Here is a 17,919-nt window from a genome sequence, read left to right as displayed (position 1 = left end):
CACACATAAGATGTTAGCATGCTACCGGTTAGCATTAAGCTTCAAAAGCTCAGCTCTGAACCGCACTCCAAACCTTGGCTACAACATTAATGTAATATTTCTCAGTGTTCATTGATGTCAAGACAAACATATGTTTATCGTGTTGAAGCCATTGTTGAAGCTATATGCTAAACGGTAGCATGCTAACGTCTTGAGCAGCTTAAAGTGCAACTCAACGGGCGTGGCAGAGCCTTTCCCCACCCACAAACAGAAGTCAAAAAGTGCTGAGAAAGGGGTGGTCTCGGAGGCTTTGGGGGAGACGAGGGGGGTGAGTGTGTGGGCGGGGTCTGCTCTGTTGACAGTCTCAGACCACGCCCCTGGATCTGACAGGATTGACAGACTGCTGTTACCGCTGTCACCACTGTGCGCAAGGTTTATTTTTTCATAGGAAAGTTGGTACACTCTCATGACTTGTGATGGCTTGATGTAGCAACTAGTGATGCGGGTCAGGGTTTTTTTCAACCCGCGGGTCCCGCATTTGGAGCAGGTTCTAACCCGACCCAGCCCGCCCCGCAACGTTGTTCTATTTTTACAACCCGCCCCGCCCCCGCAACCATTAAATATTACGCGTTACAAATATGATCCGTATGAACAGCACCGGCGTGTCATCGCGCGCTCTCGCTCTCTCTCTCTCTCTCTCTCTCCGAAGAGCGCTGGGCAAGAGGGAGAGAGGAAGAGAGCAGAGGTCGGCCTAACGCGAAGTCACACACAGTCGCACATACGGTGGAAAATATGAGCTCCACAAAAGCGTTCTCTGGATCACAAGCTGCAAAACGCTGCTTGTTTTATGAAAATCCGACGTATATTTACGCTAAAAACCTGCTGTAAAGACGACGGTGGAACCGCAACCCGCGCATCACTAGTAGCAACTATCCTACGAAAAAAAAAAAAAGATCTACTCGCTCGCTGTCAGTGACTGCGAACAGAGAGAGAGCATCGCACAGTAGCTTTTCTAAGGGATTTATTCCTCTACACCACCTCAGCCGAAGTGTGAGCATCGCAGGGGCGCCATCTACTGGTTTGACTGCGCGACGCGTGTCCTGGTTGCTGTGTGACGGAGGCGGAGGCGTGTGTGGGCGGGGCCACAGAGGCACAGAGGCAGAACCACGGGCAGAACTGATGACGTTTTCTGGACGCCGTGGACACACTCTCCTCCAACCACAAAATATCAAATGTAGTTGCTGCGTGAAACCAGTAGGGGGCGTTAACCATGCGGTTTTAGACACAAAAGTGAGATTTTGAACAAGTTTGCACCAAATGTCAACATATTGACTGGGACATGTAGCTACCTCTATTCAACAACCATTTAGACCGTTTATCAGCAAAAAAAAGTGGATTTGGTGTTTAGTTACTCTTTAAACACTGACTCAGACTGAGACTCTGTTGACATGACAAACTGTAAAAATCACAGGGAAAGGTTTTCTGTTCCCTCTTTGATGTGTTCATTTAGTCTGAGGAGTGAAGCAGATCTTTAGTAAATCCTCCTTGCTGGTTATATCACATAAACGTGCGTCTCTGGGGCCGTGTTTTTACTGTTGATGATGATCATGATTACGAGTACATAAAAATGCCACTGTCAATCAGTCATCTTTCATTTTCATCCTGAGTATATATTATTGTATAGTATGGTAGTACTGCATAATTCTACCTCCGTATTCAAAATGGCCGCCATAGCTATGCGTGATGTCATTGGAAACGCATGTATACTGTGCTGCAGGTGTGGGGACTCTTGGTGCCTCTTCAGTGTTTCAAAAGAAGACATGTGGAGATCTCAGATGAGAACCCAACAAAAACACGGCAATGATGTATAAAAGCATCCCTTAAAGCAGTGTGGAACACAGAAACCACGAATACAGTTTGCAGGCAATAGTGAGGACGTGCAAAAGGTACCAATACAAACAAAAGGAGGTGATTTGGTGAGTTCGGTCACTAAAGTGGGCCTAGACTCAAATGGTTCAGATGGCTATGTCGGATTTCAAACTTTGCAAATGTTAGATAGTTTTGCACTTCAGCTATGAAAGAACTCAATCTACAGAATACAGTAGTAGAAGAATGGGTGTGAATGAAGTAAAATAGTTCTCCAGGTGTGATTTTGACGAAACAACAACTTTACAAAACTCAAAAGGGTAGAATCTGCACGGCATGCCGCTTTTATATCCAGGAACGCCTTTGAAAATCAGAGTTGGTGACACCGTTTATTCACCACTGATGCTCCCTGTTCCAAAGTGTGGCAGGTGCGTGGTTTGAAAGCTTTGTACACTGACCCTGATAGAGCGAAAAGAACACCGTGTTCATCTACGGGCCTTTTCTTTGCTTTTCAGGACCATGGTGAAATAACTGCAGTGGTGACATTACTCCGTCACGCCGGCACAAATGGAGGCCGGTTGAAAGAATCTCACCAAGATGGATTCTGCAAACAATGTGTCTTTCTAAAACAGTGAATTGTCACACGAGACCGTCTGAAAGTACGATATCTCACAATCTTTTCCATCTTTCCTTCATTCCTCCGCTGCTTGCATCCACTTCCACGGCGTAACCATGACAACTGCCATTCCTCCGAGCAACAGCGTGCGGTGGATTTCATCTTAATGTTGCACAGTTTGTCCGCGGCATTTAACCCGCCCTTCAATCCCTCCCAAAACACGGTCTATCCGTCCTTCCCTCGGCGTATTCCTGTTATTTTTCCATTCTTGAAACACCTTGACGCTTTTATCGCCTCAAAAGTGCTCATTTATCCTTTTCACTGGAGCAGTGGGCGTCACATGCAGCAGCTGTAATTATCATGAGGAAATTCAAACCGAGTTCTTTGATTTTTCTGTACCTATTAAGTAAGGGTTTTAGCCAGTAATTTAATGCATTATTGAACTAATTACTGAAATAATACCAGAGCGAATGTGTGCTGTAATCAAACCTAAAGGTAGTTCAACCAAATATTAACCAGTGACCTTCTTTGTGGCGACTCTTTCTTCTGGTCAGGCAGGGTAAAACACATCTTCTGTGTCTAGCCTAAAGTGACCATGTGCAGACAAAGGGACTAAACTTTAGGGCCGTTTTCATTCCACTCTTTAACAACATCCGCACTTTAGTCGGTCCTACAGACTCCACACTTTACAGGCTCCCACTCAACTACATTTGGAAGGTTTTTACACACAAGGATTTGTACAGGTTCCTGAGGGATTTATTGAGCTTTGAACCAAAAAAAGACAAGGAAAAATCTTTCACTCCAAACCTAAACAAGATCTAAAATCCCTCTGAGCAAAACTAAAATCCATCCATCCATCCATCCATCCATCCATCCATCCATCCATCCATCCATCCATCCATCCATCCATCCATCCATCTTCTTCCACTTTATCCAAGGCCAGGTCTCAGCAGAGATGCCCAAACTTCCCGATCCACACACACCTCCTCCAGCTGTTCCCTGAGGCGACACCAGGCCAGTCCCACCAGCGTGTCCTGGGTGTTCCACCAGGCCTTGTCCCACTATGACATGCCTGGAACACCAGGCGACCAGGAGGCATCCGGAACAGATGCCCTAGCCACCTCAGCTGCTCCTTTCGACGTGAAGGAGCAGCGGCTCTACTCCGAGCTCCTCCCGGGTAACTGAGCTCCTCACCCGATCTCGAAGGGTGAGCCCAGCCACCCTGCGAAGGAAACTCATTTCGACCGCTTGTATTCAACTAATGTGTCACAAAACAAAACCACATTTAAACCTGGCTCTGTCCATTAAAATAGTAATAATATTGGCAATTTTTACACATAAAATACCATATTTCTGCTGCGTCTCACCTTACAGGAACAGGCCACCGTTTTTCCATACTGAGATATGTTCCTACCTGAGCTTAGATGAGCTGGGTTTGGAGGAATCTATTGGGTTGTGGGACAAAGGACTCAAAACTGGTAAACTGGGACATCTGGTCACCCTAGGCTAGCTTAAAAGAACGGATAAAGTTTTAGTTTTTATCCCTAAATGGCTGAACGTTGGCGTGATCGAGGACATTTTTCATTGCGGATAGGTTTGCCATCTCTTGTCTGAGGAATTTTTGTTTTGTTTGAAGTGGTAATGTCGGCTCGTCCGGGTTTCGCATTCATGTGAGACACCGGTCGACAAGGGTCTGGAGTCAAGGGGTCAAAACTACTGGGCTTTCATGCAGAGGACACTGCACTGGCGCACGCACTGAAGACACGGACAGACTGTATGAAGGACGCTTGTTGGAGTAAACATGTGCCGCAGTGAATGAAGCATTTGGTTCTCTACAGTCGGGTGGTTGGCAGTTGTATTTGCAGATTCTTTATGAAAAAAGGATTCATGCAACATTTCCATGATAATGCTCAATGTCGAACGTGATATCCGGACTGCTACACATTCTTAATTGAGAGGAACTGATTTCATCCGTTCGAACCGCGGAGTTAATTGCATGTCTGTCCATTATGACCCTGGCTTTCCGTGTCAATACTGGTCTGATATGGAGGAGAAATGGAGGCTTTATGAGCAGTTGACATGTGGCTGATTGCAAATGTCTGAGCGGGATTACAGGCTCACGGGGCATTGATTGTGCTGAAGGCCGGGCTGTGTTAATTCATCACTGTCAGAGAAACAGGAAATGCTGGGTTGTCTACAATAGAAAGCCTTGTACTACTTCGATGAATCATTTTTATAGGTGGGAAGTCCAGTCTAGTACTGCAGAGCCTTGTCCTCTCGTCAAAAAATTGAACTAAAGTGATATTTTACTTCTAATATAATATTTACAGTGTGCACAATGAAAGGTGGATCCGTTGGTTCAATTCAAAACACTTCCGAAGTCCATGTCTGGAAGCGAGTCGGTTATTGAGTTCAGAGGAAAATGGCAAATGCAAAAGAGTCCATGAGAGGTGGAGAGTGGAACAGTGGCAAATGTGAAAAGCGAGTAGGTGGAGAGAGTGATGGACAGGCTTCACCAGGCTCCTGCCCGACCAATGGGATGTTGATGTGATGATTGTGGACGTGACTCTGCTGGTTCCTGATCTGTCATCAAATAACCCAACCATTACCATTGTCTGGAGCATCGTGGCACCAAAAATCTGCCTGGGGCCTCCCAATAATATATTTACTCTAGAGTAAATTAGCTGAGACTGATGAGGACCTGTGCGGTCGAAACCAGTGTTAATTTCGTCGACTAAAAAATTTAGTCTTAATTTTAGTCAAAGTGATATTTTTGACGACTAAAATTGGACTAAAACTAAATTAAAAGTTGTTCATGAGACTAAAACTATGACTAAAATGTCCAGATATTTTAGTCGATTAAAATAAGACTAAATAAAAATAAAAATGAGAGACTAAAATCATCCAAACTTCTATTGACCGTCTGAAAGAGCCTCATATCATGTAAATTCACTACCAAAGGATCAGCTCTGAGCTTTGTTCATGTGGAGCAGCTCCATAAAGCAGAGGAACAAGATTAAATATGATTATAATCAATATTACAAATGCATAGTCGACTAAATTAGTCTTAAATTTAGTCGACTAAATTTACTTGCAATTTTAGTCGACTAAAACTAGACTAAAATTGAGATGATTTGTTTGACTAAATCTCGACTAAAATTAAATTCCATTTTAGTCAAAAGACTAAGACTAAAACTAAATTAAAATATGTTGTCAAAATTAACACTGGTCGAAACCCATAGGCTGGTCCATACTTAATAAAGGACTTTTATTTTTGCTATATGACTCGAGTGCCTCAGACTTTATTTTGCTTTTTTGACTGCTTTCGCTACTTAGCACAAGCTGTTCTACAAGCCAGTCTCAGCTAATTTACTCTTATGTAAGCTCAGCCCAGTCATTGAAGAGCACCGGTCTACCTTCTCACTTTTTCCCAGACCATTGATGCACTCGCCCTCTTCTATTTTCAATATATTTACTCTATTCAAAATAATTTGTTATTTTACAGCTACAATTATCAAGTAATGACTGGCTCAAAGTTGTATAATGTAGCAAATTAATGTTCATTTTATTTCAAACAAATTTTGGTTGTACAAGCTTTGCGCCCCCCCCCCCCCCCTGTGTCTCGGAGAGTCCGACCCCACTTTTGGGCATGTCCAAATACGGACAAAACTAATTCACTTTAGGTTTAAAGAGGGGGTATTGTGCTTTTTTCAATCACATAGCACCAGTCTATAGCACACTACAATGATGATGCAACCTTCTGTTGGTCTGTAAATGCAGTAAATTAGAATAACTGCCTTGTATAAAATTACTCTCTCAAAATGGCTGTAGTGAATGTGTTGAAATAGGCCTCTGTCTCTTTAAGAACCTCTGACCCTTTCAGACACGCCCCCTACACACGCTGTCTGTGGCATCAGTGAGGAGGGGGTTCTGCTGAGGAGCAGTGGTTGGTTACTCGGCTGGTGACGAAAGCTCGGAGGCGTCTCCAGGAGGTGGGGGCGTTCCTAGGAGGACTCAGGCAAACCTATCCCTAAAATGTCATCATCACATCAGAGTTTTTACAGATTACTCAAAAATACGTGAATGTGCCAAGGCAACACTTCAGGCATGTTTTTAATGAGGGAATGACATAATAACATAATGTAAAACTTGAAAAAGTCGATTTTGCATAATACCCCCGCTGGCATATGATCAAATATGGTGCCTGCCTTTTTCATGCTGTAATTTCACTCATTTCACTACGTCCTCCAAAACCAACACATACATCATCACTGAGCACAATTATTCACCAATAAAATGTGTGAGTTTCATCAACTTGCCATGGTTTGTTTTCAAGTTATGCAAAGAAATGTACCATGAGTTTAGCCAGACTTGGGTTTTTGTCAGACTTCAGGGAAAAGAGGAAGTTGAGAGCGTGACCGGCCTCTGCTGATTGGTCAAATGTCACAGAGGTGGATCTGTGATATAGGGTGATCTCTTCTGATTGGCTGAGTGAGGACGACAAGCTTCTTTACCTAATACTGATGTGCAGCAGGGAGGCCATATGGAAAAAATAGTCACTTGCAGGGTTAAGAGTAATGTTAGAAGATGGCATTGCATTTGAGAGAAAAACTAATATTTAGCAGTGATGTCGAATGAAGCCCATCAAAAGCCCGACCTCCTCCATTAGCAGCTTTCTGCAGTAGCTCGGTTGTCAGCTTATTTTCACAACTTGTAATAACTTGAGCTCAAACCTCGGCGCCTCATGCTTCCGCACAGCCCGCCTCTCCCTTTCTGCAAATTAAATTCACTGCAGTCCGTCCCAATTAATGACTCGTTCTGAACTTTAAGGGAAGTTTGGGTGTAGTTTGTGCTTCCAGCCCATTCATTATCCAAATTGAGAGCGTTTAAAGACGCCTCGGTCTAATTGTCCTTGTTAGATTTCTGCCGGTGCACTGCTGTGAGAGCGAGACGGAAAATCAAGAGCTGCGCCTCCAGATTTGTCATCAAAGAGCCCAAACAAGAGGCCTTGAAACAACAGGCAGGATTCTCTTTTCATGATCGCTGAAAGTATCACTGACTCTCATGTCACGCTTGTCTAAAAATCTTCAGTGCCGTAAACTTTAGAGACTGAACAGAACATGTTTTTGACTGGCATACTGTTTTGCAGTTTTGAAGCAGGAAATGACAAACTTGGTCCACTGAAAAGGGCAGGTCCAGACCTTTCTCAGTGTGGTGGCCTTGGGGTGGCACTCAGTCAAACCAGAGGGTGACGGGATGGAAATGAATTCAGGCTTTTATCAACAATTCTACAGTTGCATGTTTACTGGCTATCAACAAGAGTTTCAACGGCAAATGGCACATAAGCTAGCAAGTCCAGAGCCAATTTTTCCTATAAGCAGACTACACACGTTGCGTTGGGCCCTCACACTTTTACATAGGGCCCCAGAAAGGCGAGCACCGGCTCTGCATAAGTCAAATGTACGTGTGTCATGTTAATTTATGACAAGAACGGAAATAGGTTTGTAAAGCATTTAAATTTGGATCTGTTTATTCTAAAACGCGCACCCGTCTCCCATACGAGAACTATTCTGGAGGATCCGGTAGATGTTTGAGATGATATAGGGCGGTGGTTCTCGAGTGGTTTGGCTCCGGGACAAATCATGACTCAAGGATGACAAGCCGCGACCCAAATGAACTGTCATTTGTCACATATCGTATGAAATATTGTAGTTTCCACAAGCAGGAGACATGTCTTTAACCTGTTAATCCCCACCGCAACCGTAACTACTACTACTACTACTACTACTACTGGTGAAAATGTGATGAAAACGCAACAAAGTTGTTGAGTGAAAGTTGTAGACTTTTAAATGAGGCTTTACACTGGCCTATAGGCCAGGGGTGTCAAACATGCGGCCCCTGGGCCGGATCAGGCCCGCAAGATGATAATCCGGTCCCTACGATTCAGAGCGTAAATTCCAGAGTAAGTAAAAAAGAAAAGTAAGCCTGGGGCAGACTGTCCATTTACCACGTGGCTATATAATGTGTTGTTCATATCAGTGCCCTCTGCAGGACACGTGTGGAACTCTTTCCTTTTTTTTTTTTAAAGCCCCCTAGTGGCTAGAATGAGTAATCTGGTTATTCTTTAAATATTTATAACTCTGCAGAGGAATGGGCCGGACTTACTTTTCTCCACACCGAGTGTGGAGTGAATGTTTGGGCTATGGCCAAATCACAGCTCATTATTATTCAATTATTGGAAACATTTTCTCTTTTATATGCGGCCCGCGAACCAAAATGAGTTTGACACCCCTGCTATAGGCTGCAACCTTTTAGATTTGGGTTGATTTGAGATCTTGGTTGGTTAAGGCGGGGGTTAAGAGATTAAGATTGGAATAAAGATCAAGTTTTTCCATGCAGTTTCAGATGGAAAAAATTGAAAAGGGATTCACTGGTATAGTAGCTTGTTACTGGAGTTTCAGTACACAGAGTGTTGATATGACTTATTCCCCTAATCCATCACATCATGCATTTGTTTAGAACTTGGATCCACATCAGCTGTCACTTCCTTGACGGCTCCTCTTCCTGAAATCCTTCATACAATAAACTTACAGCACAAACTTCAATAAATCTTTACCACACATTTTAAGCTACCATGTCACAAATTCCAATCTCGAAAAAAATCAATCCATTGCTCTTCTTATAGAGACGCCGGCTCAGCTCCAAAGAGCATTGATTCTTTCAAAAGTTTCTTAAAAGTAGTTTTGGCAGAGTCTGTTCCACAAAGTTACAGCTCGGAACAGCAGCCCAAAAGTGTCCTCACACCGACTGAGATAAAGCACGGCACGAGTGACTGAAGTGAGGGTCAAATGCATCAATTTTAAGTCTAAGAAACGAGCACACTTTCTTCCAGAGGTGGGAATAAGTCACTAAATGCAAGTCTCGAGTCGAGTCAAGTCCATGTCGTGAAGGTCCAAGTCCCAAGTAAGTCCAAGTCAATCGGTCATGGGGTCAAGTCAAGTCAAGTCTTGCTTTAGCCGGCAAGTCACCTCGTCACAAACGCCAACATGTCTACTTTTCCAAATGTGTTTAATCTTGAAAATAACAAGTGCTTTCTCAAGGTGTAGCAATTTTGAATTTAGGCTAAAATCAAACTTTTTGGATTTAAAGTCTAATTAATATTTAATCGCCACAAAATTAAAAAATATGTATATTATAAAGGCTCCAGTCTGTGTACAAAATTACTGGGACAGCATTTTAAGGAAGGGGGCCCAGGGGGCGACTTAAAAAAACATGAAAGAGAGTCTTTCAAACATGAGCTGCTTTTCCTTGCCGTCTGAAATATAGATATAACATAATATTTTTTATTTTTGTTAGTTTCTGGCAGTTTTTCTGTCAGTGGTTCCCCTGTAATGCCCCAGCCCCTGTATACTTGGATTCGCCCCTGCTCAAAGTAGATTCCGCGTAGCTTTCAGTCCTGCTCTCACAGGGCTCTGTGTGCGGATGTGTAAAATATCCACAAAATGCTGTAAACTTTGTGTGAACGCCTTAAAACATCGAAAAGCCCCCGAGATTTTGTTTGATTAATCCAGCTCTTACGTCTATCGTCGTTCTGGAGGCTCCTGTCTGCGCTGTAAGCACAGTCCATTGTTTCAAACGTTTTCCTGTCCATAAATCTCCTCCTCTTCACTGTCTTTGGAAAACTTTTAATGCATCCAAAGAAACACGTCGTATTTCCTCCTGCCTTTTGGCGCTGTATTGATCAGACGCTCCATCGGGAAACCGAACACGCATGTGGCTAATTACTAAATGTAAATATAGATGTGCTGCTTTTACGAAATAAATCCTGATCTTTCAACAGTTTTACTCAAATAAATAATAACTATAAAGTCACAGCAAGTCATTGAAAGTCATTGACCTCAAGTCGAAGTTCAGTCTCGAGTCACAACAGTAAGTCAAGCCAAGTCTATTTGGAACTTTGGTCAAGTAAGTCTCAAGTCCCGAAAATTGCGACTCGAATTTGACTGGAGTCTCCCACTTCTGCTTTCTACAGTTTGGCTTGACCCAAATCTAAAAATCTAAAAAAAAACGAGACAAAAAGCCACAAAAGTGTGACGAAAACAAGATGAAAACGAGGATGAAAACACAACAAGGTGACAAAAAAAACGGTGTGTTTTCCACAGAGTCCCTCCCGGGCGCTTCCTTCCCGTCATAAAGGAGGCCGTTATCTCCGCATCTCTGACCCGCGCTGTTAAACCGGCCTCGGCTCCGCGTGCGCTGCTGAGTGGACTCTTTCTATAAATGGCTTTTTTCCTTATCTGCGGCGTGTCACCGGCAGTACACCGCTCTCTCCGCTCGACACCGTAATTCATTTTCAGCTTTCTCTTCTCCTTCCACTCGCATTGTTACCGCCTGACAGCCGCCGAGATAATAGACTCGGAGCCGGTTGTTTGCGAAAGGATGTCAACGCGGTGAGGAATCCGGGAAGATGCGAGTTTCTGAAGCTTCAAAATGGTCAAGAGCGCTTCATTTACGAACTAGTCTGCTATAATGCGCCCTTTGTGTTCGGATATCAGATTAAAGGACCAAACGGAATTTCAAAAAGTAAATCAATAATGGGGACATCTAAACATCTAAAATCAAAAGCTTTATTTTGCTTCATTCAAGCTGTGACCAATTGTCTAATCTTTACAGGGGGTAGAGGCAAGTTGGCCATTTTATACTCACTACTGCCACCTCAGGTCTTACATGTAACTGCAGGTTCTATATTAAGCTCGTGCATGAAGGCACTTCGGACCCGGACTTTCTGAGTGACGGTGCAGGATTTTATAGGCAGTTGTGGTGAACAGGTCTGAGCTCATTCTACACATCAGGACATTGCTGGAACATGTAGGGCAGGGGTAGGCAACGTCAGGCCCGGGGGCCAAATCCGGCCCTCCAGCACAGAACCTCTGGCCCCCAAGATGATTTTGAAAAACATTATTGTCCAAATAAGAGATCAAGTACCTGTTAAAGTAGTCTAAAAATGTGAGAAATAGTTTTAGTTTTAATGTCCTGTCAGAACATCCCGCTTGGTCATACATAATGTTAAAAAGTGATTCTCCACTGGTGGGTCGGGACCCAAAAGTGGGTCACGGAACCAATTTTCAGTGGGTCGCGAGTAAGGAAAGGAAACTTCTGTTCAATATTTTCCATTTAAAACTACAATATTTTATACGATATATGACAAATGAAGTCCCGACACCTGAGAACCACTAATGTAAAACATTGGCATTTGCAGAAAATAGTTCTTTACTTTACTTTAGGCCTGAGCTTAGACGAGTTGATGCGTAGCCGTCTGGTCTTTACGCGTGCGCTCAGTCACGCAAATGTTGTTAGCATTTAGCCTCTCCCAGCAAAGCTATAAACTGGGGTGACGTTAGAAGCGACCAGAAAGGTGGAGCAGCTTGGTATCTTCTAACTTCACCCTAGTTTGGAGCTATATCTTTGCCGGGAGAGGCCCCCAAACCCAACCCCCCCCCAAAAAAATTGCAGTGTACTGTACACAAAGCCCAAAAATAATCCAATCGAAAATTTCAAAGCCTTTTATTACAAAATGGCTAACAGACATAAAAAACATGCACCAACACATTTTGTCTCAGTGTGGCCTTTAATAAGAAAGTCTCTTGGTATCGGTTAATATCGGATATCGGCAGATACTTGAACCCCCAGTATCGGAAGCAGAAAAGCTGGATCGGTGCATGTCTACTCTTTAAGTGTTGCATCACTCTGTCCTGTTCGATCTGATGAAATAACTCTCTCAGTGGAGCATCTGCAGCTGTTTGGATCAAGTGCAAGAAACATTTGGCCGCTCCACCCGAGAACATTAACAGCTGTGAAATAACGCAGTGTTCAGAGACAAAAGTAATGATATGTTTGTCTAAATATGTAGCGATTGTGATGAATTGAGCCGCCCTGTTACAATGAAAGGGTGAAAGTTCACAGGGTGATGAGAGGGCAGATCTGCTTCTCGTGGATCATGAGCCGCCCTCGGGTCTGAGAGTCCAGGGCGGCCCAGTTGACCACGTTCCCCGGAGTGAAGCTCCGCTCAGCCATGTAGTTCTGGATCTCGCAGGTGGAGAGCACGTAGTCCCACATGTGCACGTCCGTCAGCATCCCCACGAACGACATGGTGCGGATGAAGCCGGTCAATTTGTCGTACTTGCTCTGCTCCTGTGAACGATACATGAGAGAGAGAGAGCGATCAACATTCTGCTGTGAGAGGGCGTTCAACGTTCAACTAATGATCAACTAAAGCATGTTCCTCCAACGCTGTCATCTCTGGCCCAAATGGAAAGTGAAATCATGAGTTGTTTTTACATTGTCAGGACAAGTAACAGTCAAAGTGTCGGAAATTCTGTCGAAAAATACTTCACTTTCTTCCTATTTCAGTTTGGAACCACTGTAAAGACTATGAAGTGCAGAAAGGACTGAGGACTGTCCAGAGCACGAGCACAATGAGCGACTACACCTACAATACATTAGCTAAACACAGGGAAGAGAATTCAAGACAGTGGAATATTTCTGGATAAATATTGCTCTCACGGTTCGGTTCACGGTGCAGGATCCGCGGTTTGGTGCTTTCAATGCTTTCAAAGCTGCTTTATAATAAAATGTACCTCTATGCTGGGGGGGGCAATTAATTTTCATAAGGGGCCACATGAGAAGCCTGAATTGAGCCACACCAACAAAAACAAACTTATTCTGCTTAACTTTATCCTATTGTACATTACACTAAATTGTGTATTTTGAATAGCTCTATAGTCTCTATGTTCATTCATTCCACACTCTGTGGTAATAAGCTACTATTGTAGCCGCAGCTGCCCAGGGGCAGATTGTCCATTTCCCACTTTTCCCACTACAATGTGTTGTTTATATCCTGATCTTTCATTATGTCAGTGCCCTCTGCTGGACACCTGTGGAATTATTTCCTTTTATTTTTATTTAAGCTGCCCCCAGTGGCTGGAGTGAGCATCCTGGTAATTTATATAAAAAAAAAAATCATAACTCCGCACAGGAATGGGCTCGAGACTTACTTTTTTTTTTTACATACATGAATTTATGCCCTACAAGTCATGGGCTGGACTGAATCATCTCGTGGGCCGGATGTGGCCCGCGGGCCGTATTTTGCCCAGGTCTGATCTAGGCTCACAATACAAAGCAAAACAGAAAACAAATGGCCGCCTTGACGCTTCTGCTCTTTAAGCTCTCTAAACTTTTCCATCTTAATTTAACTTAGAACAGGAAAAGACTTTACTACACGTTATTTTTGTCTCCCTCGCTATAGCCATGTACTTTTCTTGCTATAGCTTGATAACAATACCGTAATTGTGGCGTACCTGTCCCAGCAGGACTTGGGGCTGCCCGGTGATGGGAAACTCCACGTTGTACTTCTTCATCAGCGCCCGCCCGTTCATCCACAGCTGCACCAGGCCCGAGCCGGAGTCCCACGTGGCGCAGATGGACTGCCACGTGTTGGGCTCGTAGTTGACGGATCCGAAATCCGCTCTCACGCTCTTCACCCAGACGCTCATCTCCTTCCGGTCGGCGCTGTAGCAGGTCTGGAAGCCGTAGGACTGGATGTCAGGCGTGGTGAGCGAGAAGATGCTGTGCGAACGTTGGAGGTCGGTGAACGATCTGCAAAGTTCGGGTCATCAGGTTAGGGATTAGATATAAAAAAAACATCCCTCTGAAAAGCTTTCAAATTATTCAAAAGTACAAGTCTGGAAAGTCTGAAGGCTGTGAGTAATAATAAGTGGAAATGTTGTTGCAAAAGTCTAAAGACTATCCAGAGTGTTGCTGGTACCTGGAGATATGTTTTTTGTAATTCATGCAGTTCTTATATTTAAGAGTTTCGTGGCGCTAGGCTAGTGCAAGGCTAGTGCATGTCTATGGTATCAGCTAGCCTGCATTAAAAACAGTGTGACCCGCTCCACAGAGCACCTGAGGCAAATCACTTATAACACCAGACTAACCATATAAATGTCTGTGTCCATAGAATAATTTTAACCATTTTGCATTTAAAATACCTTATAATTGAGCAGCTTCGTGGTTGTATAAGCTACGTGGCGGCGGAGTGATCTGCTAGAAAATAGTCCCTCAAAATGCGATCATTCATGTGATGCAAGGTCAGTTGTATCCATTAGTCTGTCGTTATAAGTGAGGTAAGGTAAGGTGCACTGTGGAGCGGGTCAGACTGTTTTGAATGCAGGCTAGCTGATACCATAGAAATGCGCTAGCCTAGCACAAGCCTAGTGCCACGAGACTCTTCAAATATAAGAACTGCATGAATTACAAAAAAAAATATCTCCAGAAATCAGCAACACTCTGGATAACGAGGAAATGAGGCCCTACGTCAAAAATCCTGAAACATCCCTTTAATAACCTCTTAATCAAGCACATTTTTCTCCAATTCGGCTTTACCCAAATCTTCTCTGCTAGAGCTTACAGCCTATAGATCAGTGTAACGCCTCATTTGAAAGCTGAGAACCACAAAACCAACATTTCTCCTTGTGTTATTGTCACTTTTTTTTTTTTTTGGTGCTTTTTCATCCTCATTCACGTCTCCTTCATGGTGCTCTTTTGACGCTGTTTCAAGAAGCTTTTAGATCTGGGTGAAGTCGAACTAAAGACGATGTGCTCGGTTTAGTCGGGGGTTAAGAGGTTACGAGAGCGTGAACTGACCTGTGGCAGACCGTCACAGCGCTGAAGCTCGTCTGCGAAACCGCCACCTTCACATGATTCTCGTCTGAACGTTCGGGGAAAATGACCATTTTGCCCGACATGTCTGAATGAAAATGAAAAAAAAAGATAATGTTCGATTTACAGCAGTTCTTTATCCATTTACTGTCCAAACAGAGACGTGGCTGCCGGTCTGGAAAAGATCCGTACCTTGAATGGCTGCTGCGTTGGCGACCAGCATCACCAGGCAAATCAGCTGCTTCATCTGTTACAACAAACACACATTATAACACAAACTCCACTATGCAGAAGAAAGTAAACTCCTCTCCTACTTTGTACCTTGAGTGTTGCGTCCTCAGATCCTCACTTTTCCAAATGAGCTTCTGTTTTCCTCTGACTTGTGCTATATGGGAGGGACAGTTTTTAGACCAGAAAGTATTGAGCGTTTCGAATCGAGGCAGATGTGTGACCCCCGGAGGTCGTGAGAAGCACAACTTGTTTTTTAAATTGTTGGAACTTTGTCAACTTTGCATTATTTAATAAAAAATGAGTAAACACACAATTCACAGTGAAGGTTTGATTAGAGGAGGAAAATAATGTACTGTCCGGGCCTATTCATGCAGTAAAGCCTTATTAATGTGGGTTTATGGAGTTAAAGGGGAGACACAGGCAAAACTCATTGGTCTCTTTGACTTTCAACTGGAAAAATGAAATAAATAAGCTAATGTTCACAACAAACAAGTTTAATTATTGCATAATAATTATAATAATAATAATATTATTATTATTTTAAATCTTAAAATGCATTTTCTCACATTGGTGCAACGATATTTCCAGAGTTTATACAAGCAGAGGCTTATTAAAATGAAATGCTTTTTAATGCCCAAAGACCAGACAGGTACGCATCAACTCGTCTAAGCTCAGGTAAGAACATACCTCAGTGTGTAAAAACAGTGGCCTGTTCCTTTAAGATTTGTGAACATTTCATCAAACAGATGAACATATGAACTGCAGGTGTAATGGTACAATGTATAAAAAGGCAACATCCATCCATCCATCCATCCATCCATCCATTCGGGAGATGCCCAAACTTCCTGATCCACGCACACCTCCTCCAGCTGTTCTGGGGAGACCCCGAGGCGACACCAGGCCAGCTCGGAGACATAGTCCCACCAGCGTGCCCTGGGCCTTCCACGAGGCCTTGTCCCACTAGGACATGCCTGGAACACCTCCTGTGGGAGGCGACCAGGAGGTATCCGGAACAGATGCCCTACATGGTCCCTTTTTAAACAAAATTATAAAATATTAAAGGGACTAGATGCTAGTTGGTCTTTTTTATGCTCACTACTGACACCTCAGGTTTTAGGCGTAAGTGCAGGTTCTATATTAAGCTCGTGCATGACTTTTTGAGTGACTTTTTGAGTGACAGTGCAGGACTATAGAGGCAGTTGTGGTGAACGGGTCTGAGCTCATTCTATTAGGACATGGCTGGAACATATAGGGGGAGGAAAATACATAATTGTGACATATTTAAACTCTGTATAGTCCCTTTAAATGCCAATGCTGAGGCACCAAATGTAATAATGTTTAGTCTATTCATAAGCCCCATATGCAGGATATGTCCACTTTCAGGATTTGCCATTGGAATCAGTTATTCCCCAGTAAATTTAATCCAGGGATGAGCTAAATATAGCATATGTGACATGGGGCGAAAGTACAGCCAAAACCTCTCATGGTCTGGGTTGCCTTTTAAAGCTTAAAAAGGAAACTCTGCCCAAGAGGTTCAGAGAAAAGATGAAGCTATTCCTGCGTAACTTTATGGCACAGGTTTTTTTTTTTTCTTCGTTTTTTTTACAAAGAAATCTCTGAAAACAAGCCGCATTCATCCACCCGCACCACACATTCTGTGACCTGCCCTCACCACAGGAGCAGCGGATGTAACAGTGACATCTAAAACACAGAGAACCTCCTCCTCTCTCCCCCGTGACATTGATTTCAAACCGTCAAAACACATCAATCACATCATTTACAGCCGCTCAGCCATTTCCCTCATAATATGCTTCGATGGGGATGTAATGTGCCTTTGTCGACTTCCTCCGAGCTCCTTTGCTTTACACTATTTATTACCCCGGCTTCTTCTCGCGCCGAAAAACACAATGGCTGCACCATTTGAAGACCCTGCATTTCACGGGGGCTTCTTTAAACTTCTTTTTCCGACTTAAAACAAGTAAGTAAGTGTTATTCCTGTGCTCACAAATGTTATGAAAGAATATGAGGTAGAACAAACCTGGAGTGGCGTCTTTGGGTCGAGGACTTGCACGAGACTGGAAATCGTGCAGCTCCGAAGAGGAAGGAGAAGAATCTTTGCACGAGTTAGAGAAAAGGAAGGAAGTGCCCCCAAATCTCGAATGCCTACTGTGAGTATTTTCCAGGAGAAAGGAAGTGAAAAGTAATATGCGGTAACAGATGTCTTTTTGAAAGCCAAGAGTCGCCCGAACTGACTCCAAGTGTTCTATCGACACAGACAGACAGTGTGGGTTTTCGAGGCGGAACTAAGAGGCGCAGACAATCTTCCACAATCATCTTCCAGTAAAATGGCAAATAAAGATGTCGTTAGCCTCGTGAGAAAAGCCATTCTCTTGTCTCTTGAAGGCGTGAGCGGTGGTTCTCCTCATAAGCCCACAAGCCTCGACCCTATTTAAGAACACTTATTCCAACCCACCGAACTCTCTTCCATTGGGATTGGATAAGCTGAAACG

The 17,919-nt window shown here is 43.5% G+C and overlaps 1 protein-coding gene across 4 annotated transcripts; it reads right to left on the bottom strand.

Moving 5' to 3' along the window:
* Window positions 1-12,035: 12,035 nt before the first annotated feature.
* On the bottom strand, window positions 12,036-17,587 carry LOC306975327 (C-reactive protein-like). Of its 4 annotated transcripts, XM_079572845.1 has the most exons (7): window positions 17,448-17,587; window positions 15,500-15,563; window positions 15,371-15,425; window positions 15,164-15,266; window positions 13,819-14,116; window positions 12,390-12,652; window positions 12,036-12,198 (listed from the first exon to the last, which is right to left on the bottom strand). In XM_079572845.1, the coding sequence occupies exons 3-6, from the start codon at window positions 15,423-15,425 to the stop codon at window positions 12,419-12,421; spliced, it is 690 nt and encodes a 229-aa protein (XP_079428971.1). In that variant the 5' UTR covers window positions 15,500-15,563; window positions 17,448-17,587; the 3' UTR covers window positions 12,036-12,198; window positions 12,390-12,418. The 4 variants fall into 4 exon arrangements, with proteins under 4 accessions (XP_079428971.1, XP_079428970.1, XP_079428972.1 ...); XM_079572844.1 differs by having other exon boundaries at window positions 12,036-12,652; XM_079572846.1 differs by having other exon boundaries at window positions 12,036-12,652; window positions 15,493-15,563; window positions 17,448-17,581.
* Window positions 17,588-17,919: the final 332 nt, after the last annotated feature.

Source organism: Gobius niger (genome assembly GCF_951799975.1).
Source record: "Gobius niger genome assembly, chromosome: 15".
NCBI lineage: Eukaryota > Metazoa > Chordata > Actinopteri > Gobiiformes > Gobiidae > Gobius > Gobius niger.
This window is presented reverse-complemented; position numbering and strand designations above follow the sequence as displayed.

What these genes read in the sequence shown, in the direction of transcription:
- LOC306975327 (XM_079572844.1), bottom strand. Translation starts at nt 15,425, where the DNA reads ATGAAGCAGCTGATTTGCCTGGTGATGCTGGTCGCCAACGCAGCAGCC. An exon ending in CAACGCAGCAGCCATTCAAG is followed by an intron (nt 15,267 to 15,370) that starts GTACGGATCTTT and finishes ATTTTCATTCAG; the next exon opens with ACATGTCGGGCAAAATGGTC. An exon ending in GCTGTGACGGTCTGCCACAG is followed by an intron (nt 14,117 to 15,163) that starts GTCAGTTCACGC and finishes CGAACTTTGCAG; the next exon opens with ATCGTTCACCGACCTCCAAC.